General features: G+C 44.7%; 1 protein-coding gene across 5 annotated transcripts in view; it reads right to left on the bottom strand.

The window, feature by feature from the left end:
- Nucleotides 1-6,221: 6,221 nt before the first annotated feature.
- The window catches only part of LOC137095013 (TOM1-like protein 2), a 49,693-nt gene continuing 32,482 nt past the window's right edge, over nt 6,222-23,432 (bottom strand). Inside the window, exons 13-16 of one of the 5 annotated variants that reach the window (XM_067461160.1) lie at nt 19,152-19,217; nt 12,787-12,846; nt 9,423-9,459; nt 6,222-7,390 (exon numbers count right to left, since the gene is read on the bottom strand). In XM_067461160.1, the coding sequence (XP_067317261.1) occupies nt 7,242-7,390; nt 9,423-9,459; nt 12,787-12,846; nt 19,152-19,217 (312 nt within the window). In that variant the 3' untranslated portion in view covers nt 6,222-7,241. Of the gene's footprint in view, nt 7,391-9,350; nt 9,460-12,786; nt 12,847-19,151; nt 19,218-23,432 lie in introns of all 5 variants that reach the window. The other 4 variants (XM_067461162.1, XM_067461161.1, XM_067461163.1 and 1 more) reach the window with 4 other exon arrangements.

A 23,432-nucleotide genomic window follows, 5' to 3' on the forward strand; every position in this document is an offset into this window, starting at 1 on the left:
AAACAATGATGGATCTGGACCAAAATTGACAGATACACTCAATATACCCAAATGTGAACCCTGGTGGAGTTTGTGGGAAATAGACCTTGACATTTGGGAGTTGTAGCTGTAGGGATTTATAGTTCACCTATCTGGGCTGTATGGTCATGTTCCAGAAGCATCCTGATGTATCGCCTGCATCTATGGCAGGTATCCTCAGAGGTTGTGAGGTCATTTGGATTGACAATGCCAGTTCTTGACTCCATCCTATGATGGGAAGTCCTCACCATGAACCTCTTTAATCTCATCGAATGTCTCCTTTGCTGTGCAGCCTTTCGAGTAAAGGAACTTGAGGACTGCTCTGTATTCCACTGGGTCCATTCTCAAACCTCACACCACTTCACGACCTGTACAATCAAGACTGTTCTCAGTTCTGGGTTGTAAATTGGCACGTAATCTATAGAGACTTATATCATTACACATGTTGTGCTGGTATGGCTGTACCAGGAGCTCCAACTTTATTTTCTTTCTGTTATCTGTTTGCAGTCATAGGGCAGGCCACCTGTCCATCATAATTAAGCTTTGGTTCTGCCCCTTGTTCAGGGCTCTGGGAAGGAAAGGAGCCATTTTTGGGCAGTCTCACATAAGGAAGCTAAACTATAGGACGTAGACCAGCTCGTCCCGTAGAAAAGCTTCTTTTCTCAAGAACATCCAGAAATTCCAGGGGAAAGGTCTCAAGGCTCTGGCTGAGAGCTCACAGCCTCACAGCATTCAGAGGGAAAACAGCACCAAGTTTCAAAGAATTCTCAGAGGGAGGACAGCATTACAGATCCACTGAACTCCAGCTGAAATATCTACAAGCCTGGCTGGTAGGTCTACTCGATACCCAGATGCATTTGGAATCGGTAGTAGGACCCACACCGATGAGGCATAGATAGAAAGCAGCTTGGGAGGGGTTAAATAGGGTTTTTTCTTACAGAGAAAGTACAGTTAATCAAAGTCAGGTATCAGCCCACTGAGGACTAGACTAAGAAAGCCTTGAAGTGTTGTTTGAACCATTGAATCATAGAATCAAAGAGTTGGAAGAGACCTCATGGGTCATCCAGTCCAACCCCCTGCCAAGAAGCAGGAATGTTGCATTCAAAGCACCCCTGACAGATGGCCATCCAGCCCCTGTTTAAAAGCTTCCAAAGAAGGAGCCTCCACCACACTCCGGGGCAGAGAGTTCCACTGCTGAACGGCTCTCACAGTCAGGAAGTTTTTCCTCATGTTTAGATGGAATCTCCTTTCTTGTAGTTTGAAGCCATTGTTCAAGGAAGCAGAAAACAAGCTTGCTCCCTCCTCCCTGTGGCTTCCTCTCACATATTTATACATGGCTATCATATCTCCTCTCAGCCTTCTCTTCTTCAGGCTAAACATGCCCAGCTCTTTAAGCCGCTCCTCATAGGGCTTGTTCTCCAGACCCTTGATCATTTTAGTCGTCCTCCTCTAGACACATTCCAGCTTGTCAATATCTCTCTTGAATTGTGGTGCCCAGAATTGGACACAATATTCCAGGTGTGGTCTAACCAAAGCAGAATAGAGGGGTAGCATTACTTCCCTAGATCTAGACACTATGCTCCTATTAATGCAGGCCAAAATCCCATTGGCTTTTTTTGCCGCCACATCACATTGTTGGCTCATGTTTAACTTGTTGTCCACGAGGACTCCAAGATCTTTTTCACACGTACTGCTCTCAAGCCAGGCATTGTCCCCCATTCTGTATCTCTGCATTTCGTTTTTCCTGCCAAAGTGGAGTATTTTGCATTTGTCACTGTTGAACTTCATTTTGTTAGTTTTGGCCCATCTCTCTAATCTGTCAAGATCGTTTTGAATTCTGCTCCTGTCCTCTGGAGTATTGGCTCTCCCTCCCAATTTGGTGTCGTCTGCAAACTTGATGATCCTGCCTTCTAACCCTTCATCTAAGTCATTAATAAAGATGTTGAACAGGACCGGGCCCAGGACAGAACCCTGCGGCACTCCACTCGTCACTTCTTTCCAGGATGAAGAGGAAGCATTGGGGAGAATCACCCTCTGGGTTCGTCCATTTAACCAATTACAGATCCACCTCACTGTAGTTTTGCCTAGCCCACATTGGACTAGTTTCCTTGCCAGAAGGTCATGGGGGACCTTGTCGAAGGCTTTACTGAAATCCAGGTACGCTACATCCACGGCATTCCCCGCATCTACCCAGCTTGTAACTCTATCGAAAAAAGATTTGTTGTTTGTTCCATAATAAAGACTTTGTTGTATCATTAGAGACTCTAAAGACCATCACTTCAGAAAAATCCTTGAGAATCTCTCTTTGAGGCACCCCTGGCTTCCCACTGGGCTTAAAGTATACGTCCTATAGAAAAATACAGCTGTTACAGGCCCAGTGCGCGACAGAACACATGTGCAGTTTCAGCATCCTGTGATAAATAGAAGTGGGTCAGGGGGAAACTTCAATAAGCACCCCTCATCAGGCCCGTAGCCAGGATTTCGTTTCGGGGGGGGGGGGGGCTAAAAAAATTTCGGGGGAGTTTCGGGGGGGGGGGCTGAGTTTCGGGGCGGGCTGAGACTGAGTGAAAGAGGGTCTAGCCTAGCAAACCTTTTGTATTATTACCCCAATACCCCCATGCATATGGGATATATTGATTATGGTGATCAGATCATGATATGAATAAACATAACAGTTTAAATAATGCACCAGTAAGGCCTTTTCGCGAACCACCATCAGAATTTCGGGGGGGGGGGGGCTGAAGCCCCCCAAGCCCCCCCCCCCCCCCCCCCCGGCTACATGCCTGCCCCTCATAAATAATAAATAAATAGAGATTCCCTTTTGGGCTGAAAAATCTTTGCCAGAAGGGATGCTCGACAGTCCTACAAACCATTTCAGTCCCCGAGAGGCAAATGGGAGTCGTTTTGACAGCTTGCAACTAACGTTTGTTTTATTATTGGAATATTCTTAGTGTGTGTTTTTTATTTCCACATGCAAGAACAGGAAAAAAATGTACAGAGAAAGACACACAGAGAAGGATGAAGAGTTAAAACGACGGCAAGGTTTGTTAACACATAATAATAATAATAAAAAGGGAAAACCACACACCAAAGGGACTTCCTTTTTCTCCATACATTGAAGAACATCTAAAAGAGAGAAAGAGAGAGATGGAGAGAGAGACCCAGGACAGTTGTGAAGGCATTGAACAATTATTATTATTATTATTATTATTATTATTATTATTATTATTATTTATACAGAGCGGTCTTTACATTAAAAAAAGAAGTTAATTCCCTTTCCCGGCACCCCAAAAAACACACATTTTCAGGAAATAAATATTCTCCACTTCTCACTTAAATATACAGAGGGATATTCGAAGACGCGGGGTCAAGGGGATGTAACAGCAGAAGGGGGGAAAAAAGAGCATATTGTGATGTTTTAAAATGTATATATATTTATATATTTAAAATAAGATATCCTATAGGAAGGTTTACTTTTTTTTAACGGATTAGGAATGCCAGTGCATGGTTGTAAGTACCATAATACAGAAGGGATATCTATTAGATAACTATAAATCCCATTTAAGGACTACAACTCCCATAATGTGTTATTTTTCCATTCCTGGTTCATGGAAGCTGTGCCCGGTTTTTGCAATTCTCTCCCCCTCTCTCTTTTTTTATGCATAAGACTTCACTTGATTTTGGACTCCAAGTCCCATCAGCCAGTGGTGAGAGATGCTGGGATTTGTAGTACACCCTAATCTAGAGAAGGAATCGGGGGACTTAAGCTGATTTTAAAATGTATTTAAAAATTATTTGGGAAGTGGATAGTTTCAAGTTGGAGGATATAAATGGTAATTGTTTTTAAAAAATAATTAAAATTAAATTAATTAAGAATCTATTTGGGAAGCAGGTGATTATGCCGGAAGAGGATTTAAGTTGTAAATAGGGGGTGTAAAATTTAATAAATATAATTAAAAATTGTGTGGACTCTATATCAGAACAATAAAAATAAAGTATGTCATCGAAGATTTTCATGGACAGAATCAATGGATTGCTGCAAGTTTTCCGGGCTATCCGGCCTTGTTCCAGAAGCATTCTCTCCTGACGTTTCGCCCATATCTATGGCAGGCACCCTCAGAGGTTGTGATGTCTCTTGGAAAGTAGGCAAGTGGGGTTTATTTATGGAATAATGTCTACGGTAGGAGAAATAACTCTTGTCTGCTTGAGGCAAGTGCAAATGTTGCAATTGGCCAGCTTGATTAGCACTGAATGGTGCTGCAGCTTCAAAGCCTGGCTGCTTCCTGCAGGGGGATCACTTCTTAGAACTGGAAAAGGAATTCCAGAGAGGAAACAATCAGGGCCAGCTAACACCTCTCAACAAAGGATTCCTCCAGGCAGGAAGCAGCCAGGTTTTGAAGCTGCAAGGCCATTAAATGCTAACATTATTCAAGATATTTAAATCTCACTTGCCTATTTTCCAACAGACCTCACAACCTCTGAGGATGCCTAACATACATGTAGGCGAAATGTCAGGAGAGAATGCTTCTGGAATATGGCAAACTCACAGCAACCCAAAGAGAAGGTATTTTGCTATTTTGCAAAGTCTTCCTAAAGCTCACAGGGAAGTACCACAAACTATTTGGAAAGATATTTTCAGATTGAAATACATAAGATTTATAATATTAGGAACTTTTTGAAAAGTTTTCCAAATGTTGCCCAAACCTCAACCGACCTCTGAAGCCAATTGGGGCCCTTTTTAATGTGGTTGGACTACAACTCCCACCATTCTTGGCTAAAGGCCAGTATTTTGGAAGTTGTAATTCACAACTAAAACGTTTTTTTTTTCCTCCTAAAAGGAGGAAAATTGCAAACCAAGCACATCTTCCTTGAACCAGGACACAGGCTGGACTAAAAACACATCATGGGAGTTGCAGTCCAATGCCCTGGAAGGACAAGGCAGGGGTTTCCTTCTCTGCTTCCAAGTGATTTGACTTTAATTCAATGCGCTCTTTTTTTTTCTCTTTTCGCTCAGAAAGTAGTGCAAACAGTCAGGATTCGTAACAGATTTCGCCACTGCAGCCGATACAAGATCAGGAAAGAAAAGGCAGAAGATTGACCTGTTAACACAATAGGAATTCTATTCCAAAAAGAGAAAGAATTCAATGTTTTCTGCCCCGATTTGGACCGGCATTAAAAGGAAGCAAAAGGAAGAAAGGAGAAAAATGGAGGACATTTTTATAGGTTGCTGTGAGTTTTCCGGGCTATATGGCCATGTTCCAGAAGCATTCCCTCCTGACGTTTCGCCTGCATCTATGACAGCCATCTTCAGAGATTATGAAGATGCCTGCCATGGATGCAGGCGAAACATCAGGAGAGAATGCTTCTGGAACATGGCCGTGCAGCCTCGAAAACTCACAGCAACCCAGTGATTCCGACCATGGAAGCTTTCGACAATACGGAAGACATTTCCTTTTGAGCGCAGGAACCAAATGCGACCCGATACTTGCAAACCACACAAACCTCAAGGAAAAGGTCTCATTAGTGCCTTAATTTAGTGTCATTAACTATTCCTACTACAGTATTTTGTAGAATTATGGATTCCCACACTACGTTACCTGGGGAATTACTGTTGGGCTGTTGTAGGTTTTTTCGGGCTATATGGCCATGGTCTAGAGGCATTCTCTCCTGACGTTTCGCCTGCATCTATGGCAAGCATCCTCAGAGGTAGTGAGGATGCTTGCCATAGATGCAGGCGAAACGTCAGGAGAGAATGCCTCAAGACCATGGCCATATAGCCCGAAAGAACCTACAACAACCCAATGATTCCGGCCCTGAAAGCCTTTGGAATTACTATTATTTTTTAATAACCAATGCCAAAATTCCTTCCACCTCGAAAATATCAATCCCGAAGTGTTTCCGACGCAACGCCTTTTGCACGCATTGCATCTGCACTGTAAAACTGATGCAATTTGATACCTCCTCAATTGCTCAGTGCTATATGGAGTCCTGGGAGTTGTAGTTTTCACAAGAGGGTGGACTACAACTCCCTGGATCCCATCGCATGGATCCAAAGCAGTGCCAAGCAGCATTCATTCTAGTTTAGATCAGACATAGGCCAACTTGGGCCCTTCAGGTGTTTTGGACTTCAACTCCCACCATTCCTAACAGCCTCAGGCCCCTTCCTTTTCCCCCTCAGCCGCTTAAGCGGCTGAGGGGGAAAAGGAAAGGGCCTGAGGCTGTTAGGAATGGTGGGAGTTGAAGTCCAAAACACATGGGAGGGCCCAAGTCTGGAAACTAGGAAGCCAAGTTGCCCCATGTCTGGTGTAGATGCAGCCATTGCTTCGTAGCACAACTCCTGATTCCTCGCTCTGTAAAAACGGTTGGAAAAACCCCAAAAGCCGAACGAGACCCGAGCTGCAACCAGAACGGGAGGCGTTTCCATTTCATATTTTCAATAGCGAAGAGGAGGAAAGGATTGTTTTGATATAGGGCTCTAAGAGGGGATACCTTTTCAGTCTGCAAAAATTCAACTCCGAACAAATACTTCATTTTGACTGCCAAAAATTTGCTAAGACTCAATGGAAGACAAGATTGGAGAATCCACTCCAAACCCGGCCAACTCATCGGTAAGCCAGACAAACCATGTTGATATTGGCAAACCTGGCTGATAATAATTGTGGCTTTCCTCCAAGATGGACTTCCTGCTTGAGGAGGAGGAGGAGCAAAGGTGGCCCTCAAAAACTCAATGGGTCACCTACGAAACCTACGAATGTGAACGCCAAAGGAAACCTTGATTTGCCTAAAGTAGGGAAGTGAAAGAAGCAGGTGAGATGTGCAATGCATTTTTTTCAGTGCTGGAAGTGGGGGGAATAGTAGTGTGAAGGGTATCTTTTTCTTTTTCATAAGATCAACACTATGCGCAAAGACTGTGTGCTTCGGATCAGCTCCCGAGAAACGCCAGAACGGAAAACTCCAAAATCCACTCCGAACCTAGTGACAAGTATCTAGGAGGCGATAGCACTCATGCATTTCAAAGGAAATCAAAGACAGGACCAGGGAAAACCCCAATATTTGTTGACCTGGAGGCGAAGAAGGGATTGGAAGCAGCCGCAGGAGGGACGAGGCCGAACCGGGACGTCGGTCTCGTACAAAAAGTTAGCTTATTTGGGCACCTGGGAGACCGGGGAGCTTGCCGTGAAGCCGAACGACGCAAAGCAAGCTCTGCGCCCTTCAAAGGAGCTTCAAAGAGCGAAAAGGGCGTCTTCCGAACGTTCCGGTTTCTTCTTGTTGGGGTTCGTCGTGAGGACCGCGGGCTCCTCCTGGGGCGGCGAGGGCAAGTCGGGGACTCTTTCGGCAGCCTTGGCCCGCTCCTCCAAAAACTTGTCGAACTCTGAAAGAGACGAACGGGATGATTCAGGGACGATGCAGCCGCCAACACCAGATGCTCATTCATCTTAGAACCCTGTTCTGCCACCATACAATCCCTCCCGATAGATGTCCCACCTGCCGTCGCATACAGCTCTTATTTCCCCCCTTAAAAAAGCTCAAATCAACTAAGGAAATAATCTATAGCAGAGCTTTCCGAACATTTCATGTTGGTTCAACAGGCTTTTGAAGCAATGCCTCATACTGCATTACAGAAAGACAGTTTTCGGAAATCGTTTGTGATCTTTCGAAAGGTATGCCTTGGGGTGCATCAATCACACTGTCCAGGTCAGGAATAGGAAAACAAAATGTAAAGATAAAGGTTTCCCCTTGACATTAAGTCCAGTCATGTCTGACTCTTGGGGGTGGTGCGCGTCTGCATTTCTAAGCCAAAGAGTCGGTGTTGTCCACAGACACCTCCAAGGTCATGTGGTTGGCATGACTGCATGGAGTGCCATTACTTTCCCGCAAAAGTGGTACCTATTCATCTACTCTCATTTGCATGTTTTCGAACTGCTAAGTTGGCAGAAGCTAGGGCTAACAGCGGGAGATCACCCTGCTTCTGGATTCAAACCGGGGAGCAGCAGAAAACAAGCTTCCCTCCTCCTGTAATATTGTAATATTCCTGCTTCTTGGCAGGGGGTTGGACTGGATGGCCCATGAGGTCTCTTCCAACTCTTTAATTCTATGATTCCTCAATAAAATATCTAAACAGGGCTATCATTTTCCCCTTTTCTTAGCTTTCTCTTCTTCAAGATAAACATACCCAGCTCCCTAAGCCACTCCTCATATGAATTCATGGCTTGCAGACCTTTAACCATTTTGGTGACCCTTCTCTGGACCCCTATCATTTCGTCCATATCCTTCTTGGATTGTGGTGTCCACATCTATCACCAAAAAGTTAAGAAAGAACTCCCACAAGCATGGCTGATCATTTTGGTGACCCTTCTCTGGACTCCTTTGGTCTCATCCATATCCTTCTTGGATTGTGGTGTCCACAGCTAGCACCACAAAGTTAGGTAGGGACTCCCACAAGCATGGCTGACCATTTTGATGACCTTTCTCTGGACCCCTTTGGGCTCATCCATATCCTTCTTGGTTTGTGGTGTTCACAGCTAGCACCAAAAAGTTAGGAAGGGACTCCCACAAGCATGGCTGACCATTTTGATGACCTTTCTCTGGACCCCTTTGGTCTCATCCATATCTTTCTTGGATTGTGGTGTCCACAGCCAGCACCACAAAGTTAGGTAGGGACTCCCACAAGCATGGCTGACCATTTTGGTGACCCTTCTCTGGACCCCTTTGGTCTCATCCATATCCTTCTTGGATTGTGGTGTCCACAGCTAGCACCAAAAAGTTAAGAAAGGACTCCCACAAGCATGGCTGACCATTTTGGTGACCCTTCTCTGGACCCCTTTGGTGTCATCCATATCCTTCTTGGATTGTGGTGTCCACAGCTAGCACCACAAAGTTAGGTAGGGACTCCCACAAGCATGGCTGACCATTTTGGTGACCCTTCTCTGGACCCCTTTGGTGTCATCCATATCCTTCTTGGATTGTGGTGTCCACAGCTAGCACCACAAAGTTAGGTAGGGACTCCCACAAGCATGGCTGACCATTTTGGTGACCCTTCTCTGGACCACATCCATTTCGTACATATTCTTCTTGGATTGTGGTGTCCACAACTATCACCAAAAAGTTAGGGACTTCTACAAGCATGGTTGCCTGTGGGACCTCAAGTGGTCCAAATTTAGGCCTGTGGTCCTTAAACCTCACACCTCTTCCAGCCCCTACAGCACCCCGTTTGCTGCTGTGAAGACCGGGACGTAGCCCTCCTTCCTCAAGGGATGACGGGGCTCCTCCAAGGGCCAGACCCCCTTCCCCCGGGGCCCCATGCTCTGGAAGAACCAACTCATAATACACACAGAGCCCTGCAGGTGCTTTGTCCCTGGCCAGACCATTAGCGGGGGCCTCTGTCCCAGCGCCTCCGCCATTACCTTCGCTCGTCACCCCTTCTTCCAGCTCGTCGCCTTTCTGCAAGGAGGGAAGAGAAGAGGAGAAAGAACAGATCAACGCACAGTTCAAAGGATCTCCAAGTACACTGCAGCGTGGAGTCGCTTCCAACAATAGAAGCTATACATCTTCCATGAATCATAGGAAGGCTTTGCCAGCCTGATGCCTGCGGGATACCTTGGATTTCTGTGGCCATCATCTCTATTGGGTTTCATCCCTGGACTGAACAAATTTATTGTGTCATCAAGTCTCCAGTCCTCAATGAGTAGCTAGAGACAGGATTAGAGGGCAGTATTCCTCTCCCCACATTCCTATGCATGCTTATCCCAGAAGTGGCCTTTGCCTTTACTCTTCTTGCTTGCCACTATCTTCTCCCCCTTTGAAGATGTAGCAATGGAATCTCTTTGAGGTATGAGATAACTTCCCCTTTAAAGGTATTTTTACTGCCCTGGGTTTGACCATGTGGTTTTTTTCTCCATTGGCTGTACCAGGAGCTCCAGGAGCTCTCTGCCTTTGTCTTCCTTCCAGTGAGGACGCATTTTGCCTCTCTCCAGGCAAAAAGTAACTGCATGGATATTTTGACTTTTTACCCTTTTATCTGGTTTTTTTCTCCATTATTGGCCCACTCTCTCTGCTTTTGTCTTCCTTCCAGTGAGGATGCATTTTGCCTCTTTCCAGGAAAAATGTAACTGCACGGATATTTTGACTTTTTACCCTTTTATCTTCCTTAGAATATGAATTTTAGCAAGCTTGTTAGCTGCAAACCTTTTCTATCTAGAATGTATTTCTTTCTTGAATAGATATTTTGAACCTAAAGTTCTGTCTCCGCAATCCTGTCTCTGCAATCCTGTTGAATGGAAGCTTATCCTAGCTCACCACACATGAGTTTCTGCTAATTATCAAGTTTACTTCTAGTTCTCTGCTATATTTAAGGCAGAATCACCCCAAGGAATGGTGTTCTGTGGATGCAACCCCGCATTCTTTCTCCTCCGAACAGGATGAATTGTGTTTCTGCTAATCAGTTCTACTTGGGTTTTATCTGACCATATAACCTTCTCCCAATGCACTTCTGGATCATCCAAATGCTCAGTTGGATGCTCAGTCCAAAGCCAGTATATGTCCAGGATTGGCCCCGGACATATACTGGCTTAAGCAGGGGGACATGCCCTAAACGACTCCGGCCCAGTTTACCTGTCCAAACGGATTCTCCCCTACGAACCATCAAGGTTGTTAAGATCTTCTGGAGGGGCCCTGCTCTCGGTCCCACCACCTTCGCAATCGTGTCTGGTGGGGACGAGAGACAGGGCCTTCATGGTGGTGGCCCCTCGGCTGTGGAACTCTCTCCCGATAGAGATCAGATCTGCCCCCTCCCTCCTGACTTTCAGAAAGATGGTAAAATCTTGGCTCTGGAACTTAGCATTCTCAGATTGATGATCGAATCAATAACTGTTGAACACAACGCGGATGGTGGTGAATTTGTGATTTACCTTGACGAATTGGCTTCATGTAATTCTTGATCTGTATTTTAATGTGTTTTGATGTATTAATGTACTATGATGTTATTATGTTTTAGTTTATTTGTATATTGATTCTCTGTTGTTAGCCGGCCTGAGTCCCTCCTCGGAGGTCGAGAAGACCGGGTTATAAAAGCTCTAAATAAATAAATAATAAATAAATAATTTTGAGCCTAACAGCTCTGATTCCCAACACTATCAGGGCCTACACTGTCCTGTTTCTTGAGCACAAGGGCACCAGTTTTGGGGGTTCTGTGTATGTAGTTGAAGGACTCCTATGATCACAATGTGTCCCCAGTTCATGCCAGGAAAAGAAGCGCCGGGAGAGGAAGGAGACAAGCCTTTGAGGCTGACTTTTCGTACACACGTATACATTTCTCTTATATAGGTGAATTAAAGCGGTGAGCTTTGGCTTCCTCCTTCCACAGAGCTCAAAGCACCCCAACAGAAAACTCCTGAAGCCTATGTTGTCATGAGCCTTCCCTCCATCGAACTGGATTACTGATTTTGTGTTGATCCTTTTTTTTTTACAGTCAAGGAAGCGCTTGCATCTTATCTGATGTAATCGAGAAAATCAAACTTGCAGATCATTAAACAAATTAAACCTGTGAAGCCTATCTCATGATGTAACTCCTTGTACCCAGATGAGAAATATCGACAGCAGCCCTGCAACTCTTGGAAGAGATCTAAATATACTAAAAGCCCTGAACATTTCAACCAACCCCTTCCAATGGCAGGCATTATAAAGGTAAAGGTTTTTCCCTTGACATTAAGTCTAGCCGTATCCAACTCTGGGAGGTGGTGCTCATCTCCATGTCTAAGTCAAAGAGCCAGCGTTGTCCATAGACATCTTCTAGGTCATGCAGCCAGCATGACTGCATGGAGAGCTGTTAGGTAAAGGTAAAGGTTGTCCCCTGACATTAAGTCCAGTCATGTCTGACTCTGGGGTGTGGTGCTCATCTCCATTTCTAAGCCGAAGAGCTGGCATTGTCCTTAGACACCTCCAAGGTCATGTGGCCAGCATGACTGCATGGAGCGCCGTTACCTTCCCACTAAAGAGGCAGTTTCAAGTTGTGGCTTCTTACTGCCTGGGGGAATCCTTTTTTGAGAGGTGATTAGCTATCCCTGATTGTTTCTTGTCTGGAGTTCCCCTGTTTTTTGAATGTTGTTCTTTGTTTACTGCTATGATTTAATAATTTTTAATACTGAAAACCATGAAAAAAAACATGAAAATGAACAAAATCTGGCTACCAGATGCCTGCCATAGATTCAGGTAAAACATCAGGAGAGAATGCTTCTGGAACATGTCCATACAGCCCGAATAACTTACAACAACCCTGTGATTCTGGCCATGAAAGCCTTCGACAATACATTCATCCTAATGCTTAGGTGGAGCCGTTACCTTCCCGCTGAAGCGGTACCTACTGATCTACTCACATTGGTATGTTTTTGAACTGCTAGGTTGGCAGAAGCTGGAACTAACAGCAGGAGCTCACCCCACTCCTCGGATTCGAACCTCTGACCTTTCGGTCAGCAGCTCAGCAGTTTAACCCGCTGCACCACCGGGTTTTTTTCCGTAAATAGCGTCATTCAAGTGGTACAACTTGAGGAGTACCCCACGTGATACATCCCCTGGTTGAACTGAAATCTCTATTTATCCATTATTGGTTAGAACTGAGATTCATAATGGAAAGATTAATTCTCTATACAAATATGGAAGTCTCTCATTTCCCTCTGATGGCAAAGATAATATTTGAAATATAAAATGCACACACATATATATATGTATATAATGCAGGAAAGAAATAAACAAACAAACCAAGAGAAGTCTTACCACGTCGGTACTGAGCCACTCCTCAATGTCATCCATGACAGAGGATTGCGCGACTGGAATCTAGGAAGCGCAGTAAGAGGTACAGCAAGGCAGGCCAAAAACATAAAATAATAAACCCAACACACAGCCAGAGAAATGGCCACGGAAATGAGAAGGGAAAGCCACGAAATAAAAAGGAAGGAGGAGGGAGAGAGAGAAGGGAGAACACATATGCCGTGTGAGATGCGTTGTTTACATCGTCTGAATAGGAAAAAAAAACTGCAACAAAAAAATACAACAAAACACAAACGAGGCACACAAGTAAAAGCGACGCGAAGCGAGGGATGGGGAACCCAATATGGCTGAAGACAATGGAAATGAAGTCGTGAGCGAAAATGGCTGGAGGCACGCGCCAAAGGAGGTCCGACCGGGCCCCCCAAAAAATCAAGGAGGAGTCTCTCTTTGAAGATATCCCGTTCTTCTTAAGGCTGGAATGATGGATATGTGGAATCGGAGCAATGCCTCGAGGAAGAAAGCACATGTCTGAATGACCACGACAAAACGGTGGCCTCGGCTTTGTAGCTGAACCACTTTTAAAGAAAGGGAACGATAGGGTTTCAAGTCTTGGGTCTGGTTTGAAGGCAGCACCAAGCATGGCTTAGGATGATGGAATGGGACTAACCTACAAGTCAATCTGGAGGCAGAGGGTGCATCAAATCACCAGACATTAAGAATTGGATGGGATCACAAAGGCTATCTAGTCCAACCCCCTAACAATTCTGGAAATGATATCCCAAAACAGCCCAAACTCTGCTTTGTGTTCCGTATGCCCCTGTTCTTGTCTTCTGCTTCAGAACTTCCTAACACTGAAAAGAGCTCCAATATATTTAAACCATATCAGACACTCCAAACTGTAGGAATTCTGTAAATCAACACTTTTATGTGGATTCCGTGAGTCTATTATAGTTAGGAGGCACTCAGGACTTAAACCCATCTTAAAGACATCACAAGATCACTTTTGTATGTGTGTGTCAGGAGCAACTTGGGAATCTGCAAGTCGCTTCTGGTGTGAGAGAATTGGCCATTTGCAAGGACATTGCCCAAGGGACGGCAGGATGTTTTACCCTCCTGTAGGAGGCTTTTCTCATGTCCCCACATGAGAAGCTGGAGCTGACGGACAGGAGTTCACCCCATCTCACAAATTTGAACCGTTGACCCTTCGGTCAGCAGTCCTGCCAGCACAAGGTTTAACCCACTGTGCTACCAAGGGCTCCACAAGACCAATAAGATGTCCTGTAAATTGAAATAACAAGACTATCAGATGCTCCAATTGTGGCTGTTGTTGGTGGGATCTTTTTAGAAGTCGAGGCTTGAACTTTGGGGGCAAAATGTAAGCACCAACAAGGAGGTACATAAAAAGGTAAAGATTTTCCACTGACATTAAGTCCAGTCGTGCCTGACTCTGGAGGTTAGTGCTCATCTCCATTTCTAAGCCGAAGAGCCAGCGTTGTCCATAGAGACACCTCCAGGGTCATGTGGCCAGCATGACTGGATGGAGTGCCATTACCTTCCCGCGGAGCGGTACCTATTGATCTACTCACATTTGAATGTTTTCGAATTGCTAAGTTGGCAGAAGCTGGGCCTAACAGTGGGAGCTCACTCCACTACCTGAATTCGGCAACCTTTTGGTCAGCAAGTTCAGCAGCTCAGTGGTTTAATCCACTGTGCCACTGGTGGCTCTGAGGAAAAGAGAGGAGTAATCACTGAAGTCCCAAGTCCTTAGAGAGTTGGGGAGTTTAGGGCTACACTCCCATCCCAATGGGACAAAACAGAAACAGATGGACAGATGGATAGATGGGAACCAACTGTGTCTTTAACAGAGCTGACAGGTCCCTCTGCTTTCACTAAATGCTGCCACATTGGTTCACTGTTTGCAAAAGCTACTGACCACAGTTCAAAGCGGTTTCCGTGTATGTTGTCATTTCCCTTCCCTTACAAAAATAAAAGGAGTGCAAAAGGAGAGGGGAAGGAGTAGCAGGCGGTGTGAAAGGAAGCAGAGCATAATTTAAAGCAGTGATTCTTAATGTGTGGGCCGCGGACCACCAGTGGGCCATGAGGACGAAAATCTGGCCTGCAAGCCTCCTTCCTCTTTATTTATTCTAATTCATTTATTTCCGTTCCTTTCACACCGCCTGCTACTCCTTCCCTGTCACTGACCGTGTTATATGTTCTGTATCAGAAACTAGAGCTGATGTGGTCTATCCAATGAAATTTCTGAATCAACACCCCAAACCAAATCTGCAGTTGACCAAAAACTGATTCGTAATGCTTTCGGTACTAATGTTGGAGAGTGGTCCCTGGTCAAAGTGGTCCCTGGTCAAGTGGTCTCTGGTCAAAAAAAGGTTGATTTAAAGGCAGGAGGGTGCCCCCTGTTAGTCCACCAATGGTAGGCTCAGTCCTATAAACACTTACCTGGGTGTGAGCAACACTGTACTTAATAGGATGCATTTCTGAGCATAGAGTATCATGCCAGCCCCCTTTCCCTGCCATTCAATTGTGCTGCCACCCTGCTTTTCCTAGCCATTGAACCCCCAAAAGAAATTCCAAGGAGCATTTAAACATCTGAGGGCAAACCAGATTGGGAAGAGGGGAACGTCTGCATTTCTGCAACCATCCTCCTTCTGCAGAATTTTAAATATTTCAACTTTTTCCCCTTAATAAAAATACCACAAGTTGGAGATTACAAACTTCATCCAAAAGAGCTTACTTTAGAAGGGTCGTTCCCAACCTTTGGGGCTTTGGGTATTTTGGACTTCAACTCCCAGAAATCCCAGCCAGTTTACCAGCTTTTAGGAACTGTGGGAGCTGAAGTCCAAAACACCTGGAGGCCCAAAGGTTGGGAACCACTGCTTTACCAGAACTAGCAAAATCTCTCTCAAAATTTGAGGAACGAGATGATGTTAAAAGAAGTTTGTTGAATTTTTTTGATCTCCCTGTTTTGTTTTGTTTTTTTCCCCAGTCTCTCTCTGTCCTCCCTTGTACAATATGTACTTCCTTCCACCTTACGGGCTCTGCAATTTAGAAAAGCAAAGCTATGTTAGTCTTTCAGGTTGGGAAGGAGACATGACAGGGTGTTTGCCATAAATATATATGTTTGCAAACACTATTATCTGAACACCCAACAGATTTAGTTGATAGCAGTAAAGAATGCTGGAACAGCAACAACTGCAGACGTGGTTTTGTCAGTTCAGACCTCGCTCCAAACCGTAGTTGGCACAAACCATGGGTCCTGAGCTCAGCACAAACCATGGGTCCCGTTTGTTATCGATTTTGCTATGGTTTTATATTATTTCAATGTTTTAAATTGTATTTTATGGTCTTGGTACCTACTGTGAACCACCTCGAGTCACCTGAGGGCTGTGACGGATGGTATATAAGTATAGCAAATGAATAAATAAATAAACCACGTTTCTAACTCAACTGCAGAACTATTAGAATTATAGTGAAAGCCTGTAGTGGTACGAAAGCCTGAAACTGGAGCCATCCCTATTGAGTGAGGTGAGAATTTTAAAGGTGCTGATGGACTAAAGGTAAAGGTTTTCCCTGACATTAAGTCTAGTCGTGTCCGACTCTGGAGGTTGGTGCTCATCTCCATGTCTAAGCTGAAGAGCCAGCGTCGTCTGTAGACACCTCCAAGATCATGTGGCCGGCATGACTGCATGGAGTACCCTTACCTTCCCGCCAAAGCATTACCTATTGATCTACTCACATTTGCATATTTTTGAACTGCTAGGTTGGCAGAAGCTGGGGCTAACAGTGGGAGCTCACCCTACTCCCCAGATTTGAACTGCCAACCTTTTGGTTAGCAAGTTCAGCAGCTCAGCGGTATAACCCGCTGCGCCATCACTGATGGACTAGAACTCCCAAAATCCTTTATTTGAGGCTTTGCTAGCTGTGACTTGCAGTTCAACATGACCTAGAGAAGTATGGCATCACTTTGAGGAAAAGAGAAGCATGAAAAATAAGAATTCAGAGAGACAGTGTGGATTTCCTCGACTTACTAATTTCAGCCACTTATTCGTGAAGTTTCAAGCAGTGCCTTTGTTTTTGAGGGACAGTGTGCAATGCTCCCTTAGGATCCTTCCACACAGCCCTATATTCCAAAATATTAAGGCAGAAAATCCCACAATATCTGCTTTGAACTGGGATATCTGAGTCCACACTCAGATACTGTGGGATTTTCTGCCTTGATATTCTGGGATATAGGGCTGTGTGGAAGGGCCCTTAGTTTCCCTTTTTGTTTACAAGTAGAAAACCCCCAAATTTGGTGCCATTACAACCTGTATCCCCATCCCTTCTGAGCTGCGCCGTTTGCGACACCTTTGGCGCGTTTGCTTCTGTTAATGGACACGGTTAAGAGCTACCGCTAGTTCAGACAGGAACCAGATTAAGGATTAGTTGGGGGTCTAGCGGACGCCAAAGATGTATGTATTAAGAAACAGACAAGAGTGAGTGGCCTACAATGGAGGAGAAGGGAGAAAACTGGCAGAGGAGGGAGGTCAACCTGGCCAGTCTCCTACGCATGGACGAACGGACGCTGTTATAGCCGGCAGCAGTATCCTTTTTCCAAGACGAACAAACACAAGCCAAGAGCAAAAACTGTGGTTGAGGAAGAGAGATAGAGTTTGGGATCTGCAGTTTAGGAGCTCTAGGAAACAATCATTGTTGAAGTGGAATTATTGGACTTTAGATTTGTTGTTGTTGTTATTTATTATATAATTATTATTGTTGATGTTGATGTTGTTTAGGTAAAGGTTTTCCCCTGACATTAAGTCCAGTCGTGTCCGACTCTGGAGGTTGGTGCCGAAGAGCCAGGATTGTCCCTAGACACCTCCAAGGTCATGTGGCTGGCAGGACTGCATGGAGTGCCGTTACCTTCCCAAAGAAGTGGTACCTATTGATCTACTCACATTTGCATGTTTCTGAACTGCTAGTTTGGCTGAAGCTGGGACTAAAAGCAGAAGCTCACGCTGCTCCCCAGATTTGAACCTGAGACGTTCCAGTTAGCAAGTTCAGCAGCTCAGCTGTTTAACCCACTGTGTCACTCACTAAAGCTGGGGCTAACAGCAGAAGCCCACACCGCTCTCTGGATTTGAACCTGCAATCTTTCGTTTGCAAGTTCAGCAGCTCAGCGGTTTAACCCACTGTGCCACCCACTAAAGCTGGGGCTAACAGTGGAAGCTCACACCGCTCTCCGGATTCGAACCTGCAACCTTTTGGTTTGAAAGTTCAGAGTTCAGCGGTTTAACCCACTGTGCCACCCACTAAAGCTGGGGCTAACAGTGGAAGCTCACACCGCTCTCCGGATTCGAACCTGCAACCTTTCGGTTTGCAAGTTCAGCAGCTCAGCAGTTTAACCCACTGTGCTCCTATTATTGTTTATATTGCACTTTTTTCTCTCTAATGAGACACACAAAGCGGTTCACAATAAAACCAATAGGATACAATTAAAAGCCTAAAAAATAAACAAACATTACAATAGAATTAAATATCAACAGTATTAAAAATAAACCATGAGGACCCTTAAAACCAATTAAAGGTCGTGTCTGTTTTGATCCCACAAGAAGCTTAAGAACTGTGGTGTGTCTTAAGAGTGAAATAGTTTAATGATTTTAATCTGCTCTCGGAGAACTACAGCTCCCAAAATCCTTTAGGAAGAAGCCATGGCAATTCAACATTACATTCAGTCCTATTTAGAGGTGAATTGTTTTTCCTGTGTTGTAATGGACGCTCAAGATAGTCCTGTTATCTTTTGAGGTCCCTCTTCGTCCACTACATGTCCTAATAATATTAATAACAGGGGAAATATTTTGGGACTACAACTCCCAGAATCCCGCAGCCGGGGTGTCCAATGGTTTCTGGAAGCCGGAGTCCAAAAAAAAAAAAAGATTCCCCGACCCTAACGTTCTTCCGTATCCAAGCTTCTCGAGCCTGAGTCTGGGTTGTCCAGTCTGGCAGGATCCAACTTTGACCCATTTTTAGGAAACGAGCAGAACTTGTGTTTACCCTGAAGGGGAAAAAGAGGCGATACTGCAGATGTTAAAAGCAATGGGACAGTCAAAGGAGCTGGAGGGATCCATCCTCGTTTTGAAAACGAACAAAGCAACTTTCGAACATCTATAGATTCCCCCCATCTCTCCCAATCTCAACTTTCTCCTCTCTTTCTGGTCCAAGATGGGGGATCCAGCTCCTCGAACTGTTCATTGCGAGGGTCTTTGGAGTGACAGGTCAAACAAACAGGACAGTTATATGCTATTTAAAGGAGACGGAAGGGGAGGACAACAGGGGACCGGGGAGGGTTTTTTGGGGGTCACAGGACACCTCACCATTCCTTGGGTCATTAGCCACTTGTCTATGGGCTCCATGTCTGAGCTCCCACCTTTACCTCTCCTCTGTGTGTTGAGAACAGAAAGTCCCATTAAGAATAAGGAAGGAGGGGACACGCAAAGAACGCGGCGACAGCCGACAATGAGACAGAGTCAAAACCATATTTTACTGGGGGACAAAGTAGACGTCTTCCATTTTCCCACTTCAATCCTGCAACTAAGCCTAAGTATCATGTGCAAAGCTGTAGTGGAATGGGGTTCCTCACACCAAGAAACCCAGAGCAGATCCATTTGTCTGAGTCTCTAGGATCTCTCAACTCACCTCTTTCATGTAGCTTAACATCCTGAGATTTGCTATAAACGTGAAAATATGTGTGTGTGTATGTGGCCGGGGTGTCCGCTTACACAGAGAAGCTCCACAAACAGCTATAGCTCCCATTTCCTGTGCTGGTCAATGACCGAAATAAATGATTTGATTTGAGCTATAGCTCCCACTACGCAGGAGACACCAAAGGTCCTCCCTCCAGTGACATTGAAGGTTATAGTGAGCACCGTAAACATGCCCAAGAGCCCTGCCAATGTCCTCCACAAACACCAGACTGCCCACCACCCAAGTAAAGGCTGTCTTATGGGGACAATTTCATCCTAGATTTTCTGTTTTTCCTCCACCACAGACATCTCAGTGTTTCTGACTCTCTCCATTGGTGTGGAATTTGCATGACCCCACCCACTGCCTCTCCCTTAACCTTATTCTTTTTTATGGCACACAGCAAAGAGAGGAATTGATCAGTGACTGAACATACCAGAGAGGTTTGGGGAGAAGTTGTAGGTCTTGGGATTTATAGCTCACCTGCAATCTAAGAGCACTCTGAACTCCACCAATGATGGACCTGGACCAAACTTGGCATACAGAGCCCCCATGACCAGCAAAAAAATACTGAAGGTCTTTGGGTGAAATTCACTTTGATTTGGGGGAGTTGTAGTGAACCCAAACACCGATGGATCTGAACCAAACTTGGCACACATACCTGATATGCTGAAATTTGATTATTGGAGGGGTTTGGGGAAAACTGACCTTACTTTCTGGGAGTTTTAGTTCGCCCAGAACCAGGGAAACTGTGACCTCCAGTGATGATGGACCTGGACCAAACTTGGCACACAGAACTCCCATGACTAACTCAACCTACTGGAGGCTATTGAGGGGACTGACTCGCCATACTAAGAGTTGTAGTTCACCCTACAGACAGACAGAACACTGAATCCCACCAATGATGCAACTAGAGCAAACTTGCCAAACATAACAAACTTTAAGTACTGATGGAGTTTTTCGGGCTTGACCTGCCATGATGTGAGTTGTAGTTCACCCACAATCTTATGCATTTGGTATAATTAAAAATTGACTTTTTCAAAGAACCCGGGCAATGTCGGGTACCCAAGCTAGTATGTGTATGTGTGTGTATGTATATGTATGTATGTGTGTGTGTGTGTGTATGCGTGTATATTTATTTAATTATTTACAACATTTATATGCCTTCTCAGAGCGGCTTACAAGTAATATGTAAATACAATATATTATATTATTACCATACCACAATATTAGTATTATATTATTACTACATTGTACTATACCATTATATTATAGTATTACTACTAATATTACATGTAATATAAAATATATAATTATAATATCATTTTATATATATATATATGTGTGTGTGTGTGTATGTATGTATTTGTATATCTGTATGAGTGTATGTACACACACACACACACACATACACATAAGGACATCGACTTTAACTCAATTCACTTTTGAAGTGAGCTGTCCAGAGATAAATCTCACTGTGTTCGGTGGGGCTCCCTTCCAGGAAAGTATATGGAAGGCTGTAGCCAAAATGCAAGGCTTGATAGTCTCACAAAGAGGTCTTCAGATGGTCAATGTGAGGTCCATCAGAGACCATACTTCTCATCATCCTTCACAATAGGCTTTGTTGGTTGAGGCTGATAGAAAATGCCACCCAACAACATCTGGAGCACCGTCACTGTTGTGCAAACATAAGCCAAGCCAAGTCATGTTCCCTAGGGAATCATTCTGCATTTAAAAGTATTCTCAGGTATGGGCTGAAATTTTGTGTGACCATCTCTGGCATAAAAAGGTAAAGGTAGTCCCCTGACATTAAGTCCAGTCATGTCTGACTCTGGGGTGTGGTGCTCATCTCCGTTTCTAAGCCGAAGAGCCAGTGTTGTCCGTAGACACCTCCAAGGTCATGTGGCCGGCATGACTGCATGGAGCGCCGTTACCTTCCCGCCGGAGCAGTACCTATTGATCTACTCACATTTGCATGTTTTCGAACTGCTAGGTTGGCAGAAGCTAGGGCTGACAGCGGAAGCTCACGCCGCTCCCCGGAATCGAACCTGCGACCTTTCGATCAACAAGCTCAGCAGCTCAGTGCTTCTTATATCCCTGTCATTGAAACCGAGATGCAAGGGAAGCTTGTGGAGCGCTTTTGCCCTTACCCTACAACGAAAACCCATGGCTCTTCTTGGGAAATCTGTTTCCTATTTGCATTTGTTAAACCTCGAATACGCCAATAACGGCACAATAACGGCATTATGGTCACAAACAGTTAAGCAAGGAGGAAACAGACTACTCCAATAACTTGCTGGGTATTGCTCTTTACATACTGCCACAAATTCCTGGGGGCATCTCTGCAGGGAGGCAAGGTCTTAGAAGGAGGTGGCCTTCTTCCTACACTTTGACCCGTTGTGTTGGCTCAGGCAGGGCCCTTTGGATCTGGGCTGATAAGGACTCTGCTGACAAAAGGAGCCGGGCAGCAATTTCTAGATCTGAAGCAAGGCTTAGATCAGTCAAAGGACACCCTGAGGCTGAGTGCAGCCCTTCAAAGGCTCCCTTTCCCTGGCCCCAAAAGGAGAGGGCAAATTTCTTTTCTTGGAAGCGTTTTTTGAGTAGAAACACAATGCTCTAAGCACACTGCCATCGCCCCTCTGCACTAACCACTTTTCTAACTTTTTGACATTTCTGGTTCTGGCTTTCTGCAAGTATTCTGGGCTGTATGGCCATGTTCCAGAAGCATTCTCTCCTTACGTTTCACCTACATCCATGGCAGGCATCCTCAGAGGTTGAACGGTCTGTCGGAAACTAGACAAGTGGGGTTTATCTATCTGTGGAATGTCCACAGATATATAAACCATGAGGAAACTATGAAAATGAACAAAATCTGGCTACCAGTATTAGAAAAAAACCCTCTAAAATCAGGACAGTAAATAAAGAGCAATACTAAAAAAAGCAGGGGAATTCCAGACAGGAAACCATCAGGGCCAACTAAAACCTCCCAACAAAAGATCCTCCCAGGTAGCAACCAGCCAGACCTTGAAGTTGCAAGGCCATTAACCGCTTTGAGTCCCCCTAGGGGTGAGAAAAGCAGTATAGAAATACTGTAAATAAATAAATAAATAAAATTAAACACGAATCAAGGTGGCCAACTGCAATATTTACACCTGCCTTCAGCATATAAGAGTTCTTTCTCCCACTCTGGACATTCCACGGATATTCAAACCTCACTTTCCTAGTTTCCAACAGGCCTCACAACCTCTGAGGATGCCTGCCATAGATGTGGGTAAAATGTCAGGAGAGAATGCTTCTGGAACATGACCTTACAGCCCGGAAAACACAGTAACCCGGTGATTCCAGCTATGAAAGCCTTCGACAACACATTAAACCTCACAACGTCTGAGGATGCCTGCTATAGATGTGGGTGAAACATCAGGAGAGAATGATTCTGGAACATGAACATACAGCCCGGAAAACTCACAGCAACCCTGTGATTCCAGCTATGAAAGCCTTCGACAACACATTAAACCTCATAATCTCTGAGGATGCCTGCCATAGATGTGGGTGAAACGTCAGGAGAGAATGCTTCTGGAACATGGCCATACAGCCTGGAAAACTCACAGCAACTCAGTGATTCTGGCCATGAAAACCTTTGACAACACATTTCCTCTCCTGTTTCCTACTATGATTTTGTAGTTTGTTGTTCGGGCTTGGCCCCATGTAAGCCGCTCTGAGTCCCCGTTGGGGATATGGCGGGGTATAGATAAAGTTTATTATTATTATTATTATTATGAGCTCATATATGGTACTGGCTAAGCTACACTTCACTATAGATACTGATATCTCTACAATAAGATCCTCTACCTTCTTTTTTTAGTAGTCAGAAACAAAGAAAATTCTTGTTTCTGACTACTTGTTGTCATGCCAGT

The sequence above is a fragment of the Anolis sagrei genome, chromosome X (genome assembly GCF_037176765.1).
Source record: "Anolis sagrei isolate rAnoSag1 chromosome X, rAnoSag1.mat, whole genome shotgun sequence".
Classification (NCBI taxonomy): Eukaryota; Metazoa; Chordata; class Lepidosauria; order Squamata; family Dactyloidae; genus Anolis; species Anolis sagrei.